We start from the raw sequence: 19,463 nt of genomic DNA, 5'->3' as shown, positions 1-19,463 counted from the left end.
ATGCCTAGTAAAACTTTGATTGACATTATACAAGTACAAATGTATTTAAACCCAATATATTTCTCAAAAATTGAAGAGTGGTTCGCAAAAATAAAAATGTTGAAAGTACAAACTACAATTTGACAGCTGACACTAAGATACTGCCCATGACTATATATATTTTTCCAGTAAACATTTACCTCCGGCATTACCAAAACAGACAATTATCGGCTGGTATATATTCGGACATGAAAAAATTTGAATATGACAATTTATATATTGAAATTTTATAGCGCACATTACCACATACAATTTGTAATGGATGGACAAAAGAACTGTTTAGATATTTTACAGATAACGGGCCTGGCGATAACCGTATCATATTAGGTATTCTTCAATTGTGATGTGAATTTAAAGTATACTTACTTTTGCATTTAAAGATATGTAAATGTTGCTGAGTGTCAATATTATAGTGTCATGAATGTTTACACTGACAGGAAAATTGTGCATTCGAAACTAAGGGAAGTTACTCGGACTAGCTACCAATTTCGGAAAAGTTAACCGATATTAATAAATGCAGTTCTTTTTTAGTTAAAACCATCATTTATTCTATTTCAGACCTGTTAACCCCTTCAAAACCATGTCACTAGTCCCCAAGTCCATGTACATTCAATTATCCATTTTGATTCATGTAGACAGACAGGCCCAGACTGGGCTGAAAAATGTTTGAGCCATTTTTACGTGGTCGGTAGCAGGGTGGGTGTGGGGAGGGGTGTTCCTTCCCGCTTTGAATTGCAGTCAGATTTTGAAATAGGCATTGTGGCAGGTGGTATAAGGGCAAATGTATCAAACTGTAAAGTGGCAATATGGGGGGAGGGTGTGGGAGGATAACCACTCCTGCAAGAAGCGTTTGGGCTATCACCACAAGAAAATTTTGAAAATGTAGACCCTTGATACAGCCTTTGGTGCGATTTCTAACTGAAAATTTTATGTTTCAATTTCTAAGTATTAATTACCTAGATTCTTTTTAGTATTACAATATCCAAAGTATGAATGACTGTCACTTCATATTTTTACTTTCAGGTCATGCCTCAGGACTAGAATATAAGTCTGATATTGATTCTATGTATGTGTTATAAAAATAAATTCTAGAATCATTTCTGTTACAATAATATCTACCAGGTCTGTTACTTGAATGTTAAAATTTCATAAAACAGCTCGATATTTACCCAAAATATTATATCCAGATATGATTACACTTTTCTAAATGTTCTACAAATTGTGATGATACGAAGACAGTTTAGCAGCAACTGGCAGTATCTGACATTGAAGTTTATGGTGAAATTACCTCTTATTTAAATCATTTCATAAAAAAAATTGTTTCGTTTCGTCAAAGCAGTCTATCATAGACGATCTACTTTCGATTTCAAAATCTACAAGAAAATACAATTTAATGTTTCGCCGATTTGTTTATTTCTCGAAAAATAAGAAATAAGATCATTTTTAAAATTAGTAGTAATTAAACAAACCAGTAAGAGCTTCTTCTCCTGATAATTTATTCGCTTACTGACTGCAAAATTCAACCCCCATGTGTCATCATGAAATGCAGAGTGGGTGACGTTTTTTTGCGACCTGAATCGTAAGCAAATTATCCGAACCAGTCAAAACTCTAGAAAGGTTACGATTTAGAACGAAGATGTATGTAGACATTTGCATTTTCGCCACTCGCAATTTTGCATCATTTTGATCTGGTCGATCTTCGTAGTATTTTTTCGGTAAACCGAAGTCCGTATTTTCAAATGTAAAGTCGTTGTTATAAACAGGTCATGTGTGTTCGCCGACAAGTGCCCAAAATGTAATTGTAATTGGGATTCATCCGCGAAGTCTCGCAGAAGAATTAACGTACTGCACATATCTTATTCAGGTCATTTAAAAAGAATCTGTCATAATTTAATTTCATCGATGTGGTAAACTCTTTGATAAGAGACATTCCAATGCTTTCAGAGGTACCCGGCTCAATAAAATACTAGCAGTATGTTCTGGAACTATATTTTGTCTTTCGCTGGATGTTACGCAAGCTTTGTAAGCCTGCGCAATTCATGAAATGCACAGCGCAATAAATTTGTTATTTGTGCAATGATTTTAAAGATTATTTTTAGAAACGGACAGGATAACAAATGGATAATTTGGCTAATAAGTAAATATGCAGTTTTTATTTGAATTTGTGAACATCATATTTGCTATTTTGTGACAAAAGGGCATAAAAATTAGTCACCATAATCATATGCGCAAATGTATTACCGAATCCCTCAAAATCGTTATGCATGTTTATGCTTAAAGAGTTACCGCGGAAGAAAGTACGTGGCTTTATTCCAGTATTGCACAATTACACTTCATAATTTTGACAGATTACACCGTATATTGGTCATAGCAAATGGGACTGACATAACTGAACTTCATCCTGTCAAGGAACTCTTTGAAATTAGAGACAATTTAATGGAACTACATCAATTCGCTGTGTTGTGAGGCCATTTAATGAGAATGAGAAATCGGGCGATAGCAAGGACTCGTCAAACGCCTTCAGCGTTTAGCCGACTCAAATATTGGGTCAAAAATGTGGCCTCTAGAGTGTTCACAAGGCAAATGTTGACGGACACCGCATGCCAGCAAATGACCGGTCACAATAGCTCACCTTAATAGCTCAAACTTAACGGGCTGCATAACCTCATAGTAGTGAACATGTATATGAAGTGTTTTATTTAAATTTTCCCAACCAATTCCTAGATTTGGCTTCGGATGTACAAACAGATGGACAATACCAAAACTAATCCTTCGACTTCGTCGGGGAATAATAACTTTTGAATTAGAAGCATTTTCATTTTTAAAAAAAAAATCGAGATTTTATTAAGGCAAACAGGCTTACCAATTTCATGTATGTCAGAAACCTAGAGAGCCCACTTTAAAAGCTTGCCTGAACTTTGCAAGGGCAAATGTCTTGACCAAACGTGGCCTCTGGAGTGTTTACGAAGTTTTTCTATGATTCGAACTAAGTCTTGTTCAATATTAAAGCAAACATAAGTCTAGCAAAGTTTCATAAAGCCTGAGCCAAACTTATGACCTCTTGACAACCTCTACAGTATTAACGACTCAAGCAAGGAAGCCACAACAACTCACAATGTGCACCTTGTAACGAAGAAAACATGAAAACTTTAAAGACAAAAAAGCAGTCCTGTTAATAATTTATTTTAAAAACTCACAATTCCAGTTAAAGAAATAGTTGCAAGTATCTAATAAAACATTTCACATCAGTAATAGAAGGATAAAACAAATATAGTGCCATAGGAAAATTAATATATTCCTTGTACTTCTATATTCCATGTCCTCTTTACATGTTTGCAAAATACATCTCTACCACACATTCAAAGTTCTTTTATGTCAGTTGTCTTGTATCAATTTCAAATTAACTTTCAACAAAAATGTGAAATACAATTAACCTTTACCAGGAATTCAGTACAAATTCCATTAGTTAATTTTAAAGAAGCTTGCAAAAGCTTTATAAAATACAGTATTAAAAATATGCAAAGATTCGACGGTTGTATGGATACGATCGTGTTTTACACCATTTTTATAAATTAAAAGGATGAAATATTAATTGAACTAAATGTACACTTTGAATACAAACATTAGCTTTTGTACAACTAGTTATATAGTTATCAGACTTCATAATCGCCATATTCACTCTTAAACCAGAATCGCTTCCACCACATTTGATAGTTTTGTGTGTAGTGCAATTTTTCCAAAGTCAGCTGTCTAACAGTGGCAGTTAACATATCCCAATATTACTGAATTCTGAACCTGTAACAACCTGTTCTCCGCAAGTTACTGCCAATTTCTCCATATGAATCGAAGGTTAAGGACGAATGATTTCTGACACAATGTCTTTTATCAATTCACCATGGAGAACACAAGCCTTGCCCGAGTATTGAACACATGACCTTGACACAATGTCCTCTATCAAATCGTCACAGAAAACATAATAAATTATGCCTTGCCAAGGGACCAAACTCACAACAATGTACCCCTTAGATCTGCACTCACTCTGTCTAACCAAGTGAACAAAATTCTTCTCCCTGAACACATGCATATGAGGTAACTGGTCAACTCCCACATGTGACTAATTTTTGTTTTTTAACCCTGGGGACAATCAGTAGTTCAAACTTCTTGTAACAACACCATGCATCAATATCCGTATTAATCAGAAGAATAATCCAGACATCTCTGCATGATCCGGGTACTCATTAAAGACATTTTCTGTCAACTAAGAAAACAATGTATGTCAGCTGCCTATATGCACACAACAATACTCTCTAAGTTCCATCATTACAAACAGTCATAACATAATTATGAAGTACAAATACATGTAACACATGATCTATATGATATATATATTGTAGTAACATAGACTTCATCAAAACAAACCTTTCACACTAGATTTTCTAATAATAGTGTACATAATAAAACTTCATATACATTTAAGCTCCACTACACTGACAGCATGTAGCTTGAAAAATCATTCACCAGGCCTATTCCTGGAGAAAAAAACTTATGGCTAACTCTGGGATTGGCGTTCGATTGGTAGTCATCCAAGCTCAAACCCTTAATCACCTCAGTGAGCCATCAGCACCTTATCTGCTACATCAAGATAGCCATTTAATTCTGAAGAACTGGTGAATATTGGTATATACGTTCTAAAATTCTTCTTTTGGCAACAGAAACAGCAACTCCACATCATTCTGCATGATAACTAATATGTTCTTCATGATCACTATCGAAAATAAAATTGTTTTGCCCTTAGGTTGATGGTGTCAAACTAATCAAAGTCACTGTTGCATTATCACAGATTCCCAAGTGTGTAATTTATAACATTGTTCACATGTATACTGTTCAATAATTTGACCATATTCGAGGACTTGTCATACAGCAGTAAGCTAATGATAGACCAAGTCCCACAGCTCCTCCCACTCGTAAACCTTTTAATCCCGCTGAAAAAGAAAAATAAAAGTTAAGTAAGTTTAAATGACAAATCTGTCTCAAAATAATATGGTAAATTTATCAACAAATTTTTACTGTAACAGTTTTTGTTTCATAACAGATCTGCAGCTGAAAAATAAGAAAATTGATCTCAGCTACAGTATTTGGTTAATTTTTTTTTTCTGGTTCATATTACAGCATACTGACCAGAAAGTCTGCTACTGTGTAATATGTAATGTTTAACTTCCTTCTTTGTTTAACCTTTAGCCTGCTGGCGGCAATTATTCTGCCTTTGCGACCAGTGCAGACCAAGATTAGCCTGCACATCCGTGCAGGCTAATCATGGTCTGCACTGTTCGCTATTCAGTCAGTAAATTTTCAGAGAACACCCCTTTGAATAATAAATGGTATTGCCCAAATTGAACAATGGACCAGTTCATTTTAGAAATTTAGCATGCTAAAGGTTAACTGATGTCATAAATACCACACTGTCATAAATTAGAATTTACATCCTTGTAATATGTAATACAGATACTGTAAGCTTTATATATTATACAGTTATTGACTTATGCTGAGGTTAATATGTATTTTTACAGGTCTGTAAAAACACATATTGACCGAAACATACATGTATGTCTATAATTGTTATATTATATGCCCTTCTCAAATGCACTCATTTGACTGGCCCATATTTCATACACATAAGAAAAATTGGTATCACAAGAGTCATTATCACAAATGCGGGTCAATATTGCTTTTTGCGGACCTGCGCATGCACCCCTTTCGACCAATCAAATGAGCGCATTTGAGAAGGGTATAATATTAACATATATTATACTACTGTGTTTGGTAGAAAGAAAAAAAAACATTCATTTTTGTATAAACAACACTGGGACAATAACATCAAGGGTTGCCTTTTCCACAAGACTACATGAGCTATCTGACATCATTCACAAAACAAGTTTTTCAAAATTGGAGACCAAAATTTCATAAACCACATTAAATAGTAGCTAAAACTATTAAATATTTCTGATTGTAAACATCAAAACTGAATCAACAAGATTATATGATTCTTTGTAGATTGAAGGATAATTTAAATTAAAATCTGAAACTACATTTGTATTAGAAGATTAATTTCAATTGAACATGATGCAATTTTTGTGCCTTAACTGAGAATTCTTGCAAATCATCCAAGAATAGATTGCGTGAATTTATACCCACCTAAATGCACAGAAAATACCATTTAATTCTTAAATACACAACATATTTTGAAAGATAAACACTGCGAACAAAGCCTAGACACAAACAAGTAATATATATATAACTGTCATATACAACACATAAAACTGAACTAAAAGTATACCTGTAGATTTATATAAAAGCCCGGTAGCGGTACCAGATATTACTGTGTTCAGATCTTCATCTGGGCTTCCTAACAGTGATAAACTTGTGTCTATTGCACTGTACATGAATGCTGAAGTGTAAAATGTTTTTATATTTATTAATAATAATAACCAAGTTTTAACAGATAAAACATTTTGAAATCTTCTTGGGCAAGAAATTTCATACATTTTGAAATCCATAAAAATTAGTCTGCTTCAAACAGATGTACCACTAGTATGGATACATGGCTATAAAAACTAAAATTACTGCAAATATTTCTCAAGCTCCAGTATTAAAAGTTCAGATAATTTTTACATCAAATTCCTTTTGCAATTTGTTAGACAACATATTTTTTATGTTTGTGTTATAAAGAATTTGCTTTTGCGCAAGTTACTGCTATTGACAATCCTTCTTTTAATTACTCAATCATGCATATTGAATTTTGTGTGTTGGCCATTTTGCAAAAATATAACTTTCATAAACATAACTGTACAATATTAAATAAGATCACACATGTACATACCGACTGTCCCAAATGCTTGTGCCGAGGATGCTCCCTGTTTTGCAATGAAATTCAACATTCTGAAAACAAAAGCCAAAATGATCACATCACAAGAAAGAACTTATGGTGAAGTTTTCACTGAAATACAGATCTTTATGTTTTCTAACTTAAAGTATGTTTTTTTCTGCGTTTTTAGCCATAATTACCCAGGCTATATGTACTGGTAGAGGAAGATCACAAGTGCCACTCTGAGTAATATTACAGACAGGTATCTGGATAGCATTACAGAATTTCAGCAAGCCAGCTGGATGCCCTCCTTACATGTTGACTTCAGCGTGGCAAGTGATATACATTGTTAGTTTAAACACATATTGTATATACAATGGAGGAGCTGTTTTCTCTCTATTTTATTAACCTTTAGCCCACTAAATTTCTAAAATGGACTGGTCTATCATTCAATTTGGGCAAAACCATTTATCATTCGAACGGGTGTTCACGAAAAATTTACTGACTGAACAGCAAACTGTGCAGACCATGATCAGCCTGCATGGACATGCAGGTTGATCTTGGTCTGCTCTGGTTGCAAAGGCAGAATGTCTGCACTGGTCGCAAAGGCAGAATCATTTGCCGCCAGCAGGCTAAAGGTTAATAAGACAGATGAAGATAAAAAGGAATAAATGAAACTGGCATATGTTTATGGTACCATGAACTGATTGTGTAAACATAAAAATATTACATTTTTATTTAAACAAGTGAGGTATTATACCATTTTGATAACAACTTCAGTTGAACATTCAATTTCTTGCATAAAAATCCATATTTTCTAAGATAATTTTTCAACTTTCTTCATGACACAATGGTCTGTATACAAATTTTTCTGAAAAGAGAAAAACTAAGTCTTACTGTGTTCGTTTTACAGATCCCTGTAATCCCTTAGTTTCTTTCAGACCTGTGTAAATACCATTAGCTCCTCCCAGTGCACCTCCTGCAAGACAGAAAACAGAATACAACTATTGTGCATTAATACAACTATTGTACATGTCCAGGACAGCTAAAAAGTATCATATTACTTCTGTGAATGAAATTATCCAGTCAGGCGCGTAGCTACCTATACGCAAAAAACGCAGTTGCGTACACATGGTCCTCAAGAATTAAAAAAATAAAAAGTCTAAAAATGCAATAAAAACTGAAGGGGAGAGGGGGTATATATCGATATATTTCCTTTCTTTCAGAAGAATTCTTAACAGCGATCTTTGTCGCGCTTTGAATGTAAAGAAGTACATATTAAGTATAAGAAGATTTATCTTTCTTGAAAAGTTTCTTCACCGTAAGTTTAAATATGACCGAAATATGTCAAATGGTCTGCCTTATCCAGACGTTTTTCATGGGAACCTGAGCCGAAATGATGAAGTTAGGTACAGCGTTCTCGAGGCATACACTCAAATTTTCCTACGCTGCCAGTAGTCTTTTCGCTGTACTACCGTCGTCCGAAGATATTTCCGTGAAAGTCTCAGGATCAGACAGCGTTTGAAGGAAAACTAACTAACAACAAACATTGCCGTAATTTGAACATTTCTAATGAAAACCGTTAACATTCGCGCTAGTAACTACTGTAGCATAATTATTTACATTGTACTTTGAAAAAACAAGGGTTTCATCGGATTAGTGATAAAATCGCTATTTTAGCCTTATTTCACTGTGCATTTTGTATCAAACGTTGTCTTATACATTATTCTAAATTCCCTGGAAAATGTATTCAGTTTTTTGGTAGTTTTAAAGTTATTGCGAAAAGGCTACCGGTAGCGTAAGAAAGTTAAGTGATACGGGGTTAATTTACGACAGAAGTAGAAAATTCGAAATAGAACGTTCTACAAAACGGTTGATTTGTATTTAACATGAAATAATATTTCATTTTGGTAAAATATTTCAAAGGATTCAAAATTTTAGGCTCTTTTTACCAAATCTATAAAGAAGTATCCGTAAAGAGAGCCTTTTGGTTTCCACCTAAAATTCAATGTTAATAAGTACGGGTTAAGTCTGTTTTGATCATAAAAATGTTTAATAGGTAATGACGAATGCATTAAAAACATTTTGATGAAAAAAATTGCTAATTCGATCAGCATTTTCGGCAAAATTCCTTACTTTAACGATTTTTGTGTCATTTGTGACTTTCATTTTTGTAGTATTCGTCTTATAAAGCATACAATTATATGTAAGTGGAGCGTTTTGAAAGCGGTTCAGTGTATTAACTGGAAACATAATAATCTCGTTGAAATATTTAATCAAACACTGTTGCCACTGGGCGGGTGCCATTGAGACAGATATTCCATTCAGCTTGCCAGACACCATTAAAGCTGCCCACCAAGACCTATATCCATCCATCTATATTGTACTCTGTGTTCTTGCTAGTATTCCAGTATCAACAGCTACCGCTGAACGATCATTTAATGTAATGAGACGAATAAAGACATACTTGCGGAACGCAGTGACCACTGACAGGCTATTAGGACTTGGGCTGTTAAACGTTTACCGGGAAAAGGTACTGAACAGCAAGTCTGTTCTAGACAACTTCACTAGAAGGAAGAACAGGAAATTGGCGCTTATTCTTTAATGAACTGAAACATGTTGTTAAATGTCTGTACGTCGGATTTATATTGTTCTTTGATTTTTCTAGTGCGACGTATGTTAACCACTGTATTTTACATCCGTCAATTCGATATTCTACCATTAGAATAATATGCATATAATATTATTACACGACTTTATACAAATTAAAGTTATACTACTAAAATTAAGTAAGCATTAATCACCAGGCCGAAATATCATTTCTTAAAATTCATTATTGTTGGATGGAGAAACGTCATTAGAAAAACATCGCGGAAGAGAGCATTTAAATGTTTTCTCTACATTTTTAGAAATGAAAAATATTTAAATGACAATATCGCTTGTAATGTCAAAAAATCTACTTTGAAAAATAGATGTAATTACATAAAACCCTGGAATTTAACACGTTTTATTGACTCTGTTTCTTGTGAAAATACTCCCAGATTGCACCAAAAACGTTCTAGGAAACAAAAAACCCCCTAGAATGCTTGCGTACACATTCTCCAAGGCCTAGCTACGCCCCTGCCAGTAATCAAGCTGCAACAGAAATTCTTAAAAGTATCTTACTTCTCTCTCCAATTTAATACCTGTGACTCAATTCGGGGAAAAGTGCCTTCTCATATAAAACAACAGTGGCAGACTGCCCACAAACATTGTCAGCAAGTTTGGTGAAGATCGGATAAAAACTGTTCGACTTAGAGAGCGGACAAGGCTAAATTCCCAGATTTCGAGTAATTCAAAGGACATAATCCAAGACTGCCTGGGGCGATTTGGCTGGTTATCGAATGTGGCTGAGATATTATGCCCACAATGTTTAGAACTAAGATTGTTCACTTGCCCTGCTGAAGTCAACATGTAAGGAGGGCATCCAGGCTCCAGCTGCAAGTTAGTGGAAGACCGGATGAAAACTGATCGATTTAGAAAGCGGACAAGGCTAAATTTGCAGATTTTCAAGTAATTCAAGGGCCATAATCCAAGAATACCTTGGGAGATTTTGCTGGTTATCAAACCTGGCCGAGATATTATGCCCACAAACATTGTCACCAAGTTTGGTGAAGATTGGATGAAAAATGTTTGACTTAAGCGAGCGGACATGCTTTTGGACGCCGAACGCCGCCCGCCACGAGTGTTCACAGAATACCCCCCACTCTTTCAGAGACGGGCGTATAAAAAAAAATATAATCCACTTACAAAGTTTAAATACATAAATAATTGCAAAACAATTGCAGTAACAAATGTATATATGAAACTTGGACACTAATTTCGATGTTTTTCCTCAGCTGACTTTATAGCCAAAAATGCATCATATTTTTTATCTTCAGCAATACTAGTATGTTGCTAAAATTCCCGACACTAAAGGTAAGTAAAACTATATTTCAAGAGGCATTACTTACCCTTATGGGTCACAATTAAAGTACTTTAGTGGAAAAACACTGTAGGCCATTCAAAAAGTACAAAAAAATACAATACGTGCAAGCTTAAACTTACCTACAAACACACATCCACCAATCTGTGAGAAAGCCTTCTCAAACTTTCCTCTGTGATGACCTCCTGCTCCCTCAGACAAGATGTAATTTTCATTATCCTAAAACAACAACATGGTTACTGTAACCTTACAAAGGGCATGCACAGTCTTTTTTTGTTAGAAATAGTTATTTAAAGGTGCTTGCCTCCAGATGGTACAACAACAAAAACAAAAAAAGAGAACAGGAAACTAATGCTATATTTCTTTTAGAAAGCTTTGACACTGAATTACTGACAGACTATATGTTATGGAAACACATGAGAATTACCCTTAGTTGTTTTTATTACAAATGTATCTATATTTAACGATCCTTAAATACATATTACTCCATGGTGTATTGGTCAAGATCACGGGAAAGTTTCTACTGCCGCGGCGGCCTGGGTTTGACTCCTGACTGGGGCATCTTTTTTCTTCTTGATTTGGCATTTTTTTAGACAGTTTTGAAACAAAAACTCATATTCTAATAATATTCATAATATGACCAAACTTCAATTTTAAAGAAGACCATTTTTAGTTCAGTGCCTTTAACACCTAATAGCAATTGAACACTGTAAAACTATCTAGTGACAACTGCGTAGTCTGGTAAGGGTATTTTTTTTAAGGTATACATGTGTATTAGAAATATCAATATACTTTCAATTACTTTCGACTGTAAATTGAAATGCCCTTTCTCATTTCATCATCCATTATTATGCTTGGAATCTGATAAATAGCTTTATCCAAAACAATGATTGTACATTTACGACAGAGGTGTAGGTAGCCACTTGGCCATGCAAATAAGACGACTTTTTTGTATAAGTGTAGGGATTTACTATGTGTACAGCAAATCAATCTGAATATGCAAAACTTATTATCTGTACATGTATTACAGTGAAACCTGTTTTAAGAGACCACTCAAGGGAGAGCAAAAATGTGGTCTCATAAGACAGGTGGTCTTTTAATACAGGTTCAATCTATATGAAATGTACTATAGAGGGACCTAAAACTAATGATCATATAACACAGGTTTTTGCTTAATACATGTACAGGTGGTCTCTTAAGCAGGTTTGACTGTATTATCAAAGTAAGCAATATCAATATGTACTTAAGTTTACATAATAATATAACGTAAGCAAACCTCAGTGGTTCTGTCCTTAAAGTTCATATTCATAATGTGCAACGTTGTAAGAAAACATGTCTAATAATACAAACATGTAAATATAAAATACCGACACTTACATGGTTGTACGGAAATTATGTTCAACCATGTTCAGTGAGGTATGAGAAAAAATGTCTGACATACCGAAATGAGCGTTGGGTCTAAATTCATGTATGGAGAGAGTCCTGCTGTCCCCTTTACTGAAATAAATAACACATATATCTTTGTAGTAATCAATTTTAAAAGAAAAAAAAACAAACTTTCACTTGTTTAAATTATTATAGCAAAATCAAGGTACTGATACTGTACCCAAAAACCTCTACAGTGACCACGTGACTGAATTTTTCTTCATCATTGGGTTTTTGCCATCAGAAGTAAACAGTAATGAGTTACATCATATGACTTCCATGAATAATCACAAACTGCCCAGGTGAGGACTAAATGATGAAGATTCTTAGGGTTTCAAAGTCTGACCTGGAGATTAAAACCCTAGCAGCGAGTTCAGCCCAAAGACTAGGGTTACTTTATTAACTACTAATCATACCTTTTTCATGGAAGAGCTCAACTATATTATTCTGCTCTGAAGTGCCGGGTTCGCCGGTTCTCGGCTTGTAATGGTTGTGCAGGATCAGCAGGGCTAAAGCAGTTTTAGTTATTGCCAGGGTCAAGACTGTGATTTGTCAATTACTTTACAGGTGAGTTTGATTTTTTTTGTTTAACGTCACACCAACACAATTATGTATTATAACTATGGAGACTTTCCAGCTTTTACTTATCTAATGATGATAAACAAGTGTGCAAAGTTTCAAAGCTGTAGCTCATATAGTTTTTTGGAGGGAAAAGTGGACCTTAACAAAAACTCAAATTTTCAAAGTACAAAAAGGGCCATAATTCTGACAAAATGCATACCCGAGTTATGGTTCTTGACCTACATAGTCACCTAATGATGATAAACAAATGTGCAAAGTTTTAAAGCTGTAGCTCTTACAGTTTTTGAGAAAAGGTGGACCTAAACAAAAATGTGTGCGCGCATAAAAAGTTGCAGGTGTCAAAAATTTGTGTGAATTTCAGTAAAGTTATTTTAGTCACTGAAAGTGTTAGTAATATAAAGTCTCCATTTAAAAAAATAAGAGTAAAATAATTTAAATTATGTGGATTCAAGGAAACTATCCAAGGCAAGATGCTTTTTGAAAAGTCAAACAAGAATGTTACGTATAATTTAGTTAACAAATAATCAAGGCCTTCAAGTGGTTTGTTGTCTAATTTATCACGGTTCAGAGTTCAGATGCGCAAGAATTGAACCACAAGGGCGTTAGCCTGAGTGGTTTAATATCTAAGCATTTGAACGATGAACCGTGGTAAATTAGACAACAAACCACAAGAAGACCTCGATTGTTTTCATTCTTACATGGTCATTGAAATATTTTGGTAAGAATTATGCTGGGCTTCATTTATTTGAGTAGTAAATAACCGAACGCCATGTGGCAATTTGATGTCATAAGGCTGTCTTACTGGTCCACGCGTCAACCATTATTTATCGCACAGTATACAGAGCTTGACTTTCTTCTTTGTTTAACTGGCAATCAAATCGAGCCATGTTAGATTGTAATAATACTAATATAAATCCCTACTCAGTGTCCGACAAATTTATAATTTTACTGGTAGCCCACTGGGCTACCAGATTTTTTTTCTGGTAGCCCAGCATTTTCTTATAGTTGCCCAGAAAATTAACCATGAATGTACTAACTTGCTCTATCCGTACCCGACTTACTGAGATGTGAGAATAAGATGGGTCTTTAACAATATTTTGTTAATAACAGAAATCTAAAAACACAAAGATAAACATTTCATTCTCTTTAATCATAATATAGAAGTACAAGTTGAAGTTAATACAACATCTTATTAAAGAAACATTTTTACACAAGTATCTCTTAGTTTACAACTTAAAAGTCTTAAAATATTAAAATTGTAAATTTCTGTCAGTATTGAGATCAACTTGAGTACTTATACTTTCTATACCAGTAATCACAAATAATTTGTGTTAGATGTTCACAAAATGTATTTAAATTGCAAGTCACTGTCAATCTTCGCAGGTGGCAGTATCATTGATTGGTCACCCCTTCCCCACCCTAAGACCCCTGATACCACTAGTGTTTCCTGCAGGCCTTTTTAACATGGCGCAGCGCCATGCCCCGTTTGAAGTGCCGCCAAGGTGCCCTTCAAGCTGCCCGTTTGCGCCATGTTTTTGTATTTATCTTGAAAAGTGCCCTTTCAAAACCAGCCTGGATAGCCAATGTCCGCGGGGCATGTTCCGTGTATTGTACCGTCAATTAGCGGCTTTGATCAACAGGTCGACACGTGGGTGCATCAACCGTGAATGACCCTGATTAAGAACACAGGATTATGCAATCAATTACTGTTTTATGATTCTTTAATTGGAAACAGTAGATGAAAATTTGTTGTTTTTAGCACGTCGGCGAAGAAGCTACATTTAGCCTTTTTACGGAAGAGATGATTGAAAACGGTCAATTAACACATGATTAAAGGATAATTATTTTAAAAGGTTGTAATCAGTTAAAATGTAGATTGATTGTCGCACATTTTTGATGCGCTCATTAGGCCTTTAAAAATAAAATGTTGAATATTTGCCCTTTGCCGATCGCCGACCAACCCATGAAAAATGACCAGACTCAAAATGTTTTACATCGATTTTATCTACAAGATATATTTTATTCCTTCACGGGTATCATTTATAAAAATAATACAAGATAAACATTTAAGCTTCAGAATGATACCAAATTCATTAAAATCGACAAATGTCTTGTTTAATAATTACGAAGTAGTACTTTCAAAAGCACATTCATGACGCGCCGACGCAGAAGTCGCCACCATCTTGAAAATTTGAAAACGTACATCGGTATGAAAATAACCGATAACCTAGCGATTAAGTTATAAAACCTGATCGAGATTTAAATGAATAAACTAAAAATGCAAGGCCCTAGTTTTGTTTTAGTAAATAATTTGTCAAAATAATTTTATAAGGCTGAAATGTAAGTTGAAAGTGCACGGCCGCATTCAAGCAAGCCGAAATTTTGAATTATTATTCGCAATGAACCATAGGTATTCACATGTATGTTTATTTTACTTAATACTGTATGATTAGACAGAAAAAAAACCAGATTCATAGTCAGTCATTGATTCAAACTAGTGTATGTATCGCAGAAACTTGATAAAAATAGTGGCAGACGATCTAATCTAGCAAATTTCACAGCATGTACTTTTTACGTAGCATTCTACTTTCGTTTTCGTATGCCCAAAACAAAAGAAAAATGTAACTTTCCATGTAGATTTGTCTTCTAAATCGTACTGACAACGAAGAACAATGGGTTTAATCAGCGATATAGGTACACAGTCATTGATTACATGTAGATTTGACGAACTGCCTATGCTCTTAACGTAATTCAATGGTGAAATGGCATGTGATGATTGACAAAATAAAGTTGGGCATTGATAGTTGTTCAATAAAACTTGTCGCTTATTAAATTATCACCTGATATCTGTCTCTGCAAGCCAGCACTTCATGTTGGTAACAAAATAAGAATGTTTGAAAGTATGGTAAACATTATCTAAGGAATAATAAAAAATACCTACCCCATATCTGAGATATGAAAAATTCTCAAATGCAATGTGAAAATAGTATGTAAAATGGTGTCTGTAAAATGATGCCAGCAAGCGTACTTGGACGAATGCCCTTTCAGTGCCAAACCGCGCATTAAAAGTGCCCCTTTTCAAGGGAAGCACCATGCCCCTTTTAGAGTCTGCAGGAAACACTATACCACCCTGAAAAAAAATCTGATATTCTCAGGTGTTACTTAATATCCCCACCCTACAAGACCCCTGATACAATCCTGAAAAAAAATTTCAGCTATCAAAACAGTAGTTTGATAGTTGAAAACAAATTCAGGGTTGTATCAGGGGTCTTGTAGGGTGGGGATATTAAGGAACACCTGAGAATGTCAGAATTTTTTTCAGGGTGGTATCAGGGGTCTTCGGGTGGGGAAGGGGTGACCAGTCTGATTGGTGCTTGGCAATCAATCATTGATTCAATGATACTGCCACCTGTGTCAATATTGAGATCAACTTGAGTACTTGTACATTCTATAAACATTCTATAATCTCTAAAAAAAAAAAAAAAGTTAAATGTTCACATAATCATGAAATGGTATTAACCAAAGAAATCGGCATTATACAAAAAAACTCGTGTAGTAAATTGACAGTTTTTATGTTTTACGTGTTTTTCGCACATGCTGACAGACATGTTACTAATGGCTCATTTTACGCTGGTTCCCAGCCTTTGAACTGTCGAAGCAGTGAAAGCGTGGTACCTATCATAATCAGTCGTCGGTAATGTACGAGAGGATCCGATTGAATTTAGAGATTTTGACTGGTACATCGGTCATAATTAACGATCGTTAAATCGGTCTACTTTGATTAGTCGAGCGGAGACCAGTCCACGATAGTTTGCATATTTGATATTCGTAGGCGGAGACTGCTTCTGCGGCCACCGTTGAAATTATCGATAAATGGGCGGGGTTAAACTAATAGCACGGTTTACGACCCGTTAATCAGTACACATGGAAAGTTGTTTATTGCAATCGAGTAAACGACCGGATGTTGATGATTTTGTTGGGGAGTTTTGTAAAATATACAATAACCGGGCTACTGATGCTTCAAATTTATGGTTGCCCGGCGGGCTTCCGCCGGTATTTTTTTGGTAGCCCGACGAAAATTTCTGGTAGCCCGCGGGCTCCGGGCAATTGATTTGTCGGACACTGCTACTGCTTTGTTTTTATAAAACGAAAGATCACCTTTGCTCTTTTTGGTATCTGAAGCAGGTGGAGCTTAAATTATGCCATGTGTAATCGAGTGTCAACAGGTCGATAATTCGTGGAGTGTGAATAAAAAAATTCAGGCAACTTAAATTTCGCTTTGATGTTAGATTAGAGCAAAGTGGGGAGATCTATCCAAAGCGACTATTTCGCTCAAGACGCCCCGTAGCTCGAGCCCTGAAATTATCATCCGTCATAACTCAGCCATTTCCATACTGTTTTGACCATAATCCAATGAGAAGGCCCGGAGTTAAGAGAAAGAGGCATACTATCTCTACAGGCTAGAGGCCAGTTACTAGTTGGCTTGAAACTTCCAAGTTCCTTGCTACAATTCATCTTATAAGATTAGAAATATTTCACTGGATCAAAGTAAATCTACTTAACCTAATCTGGCTAATTATTAACATGAGAATCAAACTTGTCTCATTTGTTATGAAACACGCAACTTCGTGTTTTACCCCTCCCACTTTTTGTACATGAACTCGACGAAGGACAAACCGTAATTTTAAGATTCAACAGAATTTCTCAATGAATATGAAACTTTGTTAAGTGATTTATACCTGGAATGTTTAAATCTGGATCAGAGGATCCAAAAAATCCACCAAAGCTTTTGTTTTCAGTCATAATTTTGCCTTACGCAATAATTTTACGAACATGCACAAATTGTATCCCGGAAAAAGAACTGATTGCAAATTAGTCCATAAAGAATATGTTCTGAAGTTGGTACGCCTATAGTGCGCAATGGAGGTTACATTCTACCAATTCAATTCCTTATTTATTTCATAATATGAAATTAGGCGCTGCCTATCTGACGGGAAAACCTAGTGATAGTGATACGGATTCTTTCATTTTTTCTGCATTAAATTGTTCTTTCCGATATTTTCTGTTTGGCTTTCAGTTTTGACAGTAAGCCTGATGGTTTTGCTATTGTTATAAAAACAAGAAGGGGAAATGTTTTAAAAAGTTTTGTTTAAATGAACATAGATCTAATCATTTCTTCAAATGTATCAAGACTAGACAGACAATGGAAAATAGTGTTCATGAGTTAAAGATAATAGTGATATTTGGGTGCACAGAATCTAGTCCCAAAATGCACCATTAGTTGTACTGATGATAAAATAGAGAAAAGTGGAAACTTCACATGTCGCTCAACATGACAAAAACGAAACTGTTGCATAAACCCGGACAGATAACGAGGGATTTTTTACCTGTCACTTTTTTATATCTGCAAATTGTTATCATTTATTGGTATCAAAATAATGCTTTTGCTGAAAACTTTACATAATTCAAATTTATATTTAGTAAGCAAATTTTAACTCACACGAAGTGAGCGCCGGAAAGGGGTATGTAAAATGGGGGCTGTACGAACATTGATAAATTCGAACACTTTGTCATTTACAAAATTTTCCTCATAGTATTATATATGGTGAAACAGTCATTCAAAAGTGACCCAATATCAGGCCTTTATGTGTTGTCAGTGAGCATGCGTAAAACACACTCTTCCTCAGTAGTTTTGGATAAATATTTTAATGCAAGTCATTTATTTATACATAATAATAAATTATTACCAATTTTGTTTCTGTTTACAACGATCATGCCTTTGCTATCAATTTGTTTCTCTGATAAAAATTTCTGAATTCGGGAATGCACATATTCTTTTCAGTTCATTTGTTACAAACAAATAGTTTCTAAAAACGACAAAACAATCCAAAAAATAAAACAAAACAATTTACACATTATGCCTGTGTAACATCACATTCAATATCATCTTGTTCTGATATTCTTTTGTAGTATAGATACCGGAACTTACATAATCCTGCTATCCTAAACACGGACTATTTTAATTCTTTTAAATGCCATTATTGTCAAATGACACTCTTTTAGGACAAATTGTGTTCCACCAATACAGCTATGGTAAAACTCGTGTATGTGAGAATGACAAACAACCATTTACTTGTATATTCTTATTTCAAATTCATTGTAAAAAGTTCTTGACCAGAATTTTATATATAGCACAAACACTCTTGGTCGAAATTCAATTTAATTTACCTAACTGCTAACAGTCTGGGACCTTTTTTTGAATATGATTAAGGTTAATTTCTTAGCTTGATAGGGATCGTAGTGAGCCTCTAAAGTTTATAGCCAACATTTTTTTCCAAGTGTAATTTTACTAAAACTCTAGTCAATGAATTGACTTTTAGAAAGTAGTTGCAATGTATGTGAAAGATTGTGGAAGGGAGGGGAGATAAGCAATATCGACATATGCTTTTCCATGCCTTCGAATATTTTGTTCAAAATTTACAGACAGAACATTGGTTAACTATACTTATTATTGATTTGTGTTCAAGTAATTAAAAAAAGTGTGAAAAATATCAAGAAAAAAAAATAAATTGGGCCTAAGCTAAAAAAAAA

At 34.6% G+C, this 19,463-nt stretch overlaps 1 protein-coding gene across 1 annotated transcript; it reads right to left on the bottom strand.

The window, feature by feature from the left end:
• Positions 1-3,206: 3,206 nt before the first annotated feature.
• On the bottom strand, positions 3,207-17,751 carry LOC128555084 (mitochondrial import inner membrane translocase subunit Tim23-like). The gene is made up of 7 exons (XM_053536481.1): positions 17,612-17,751; positions 12,307-12,362; positions 10,988-11,084; positions 7,799-7,880; positions 6,917-6,975; positions 6,374-6,484; positions 3,207-5,021 (listed from the first exon to the last, which is right to left on the bottom strand). The coding sequence occupies exons 1-7, from the start codon at positions 17,673-17,675 to the stop codon at positions 4,924-4,926; spliced, it is 567 nt and encodes a 188-aa protein (XP_053392456.1). The 5' UTR covers positions 17,676-17,751; the 3' UTR covers positions 3,207-4,923.
• Between the last annotated feature and the right edge of the window lie 1,712 nt (positions 17,752-19,463).

This window comes from Mercenaria mercenaria, chromosome 2, assembly GCF_021730395.1.
Source record: "Mercenaria mercenaria strain notata chromosome 2, MADL_Memer_1, whole genome shotgun sequence".
NCBI classification, from domain to species: domain Eukaryota; kingdom Metazoa; phylum Mollusca; class Bivalvia; order Venerida; family Veneridae; genus Mercenaria; species Mercenaria mercenaria.
Note: the sequence above shows the minus strand (reverse complement) of the source record. Positions and strands in the feature narration are given on the sequence as shown.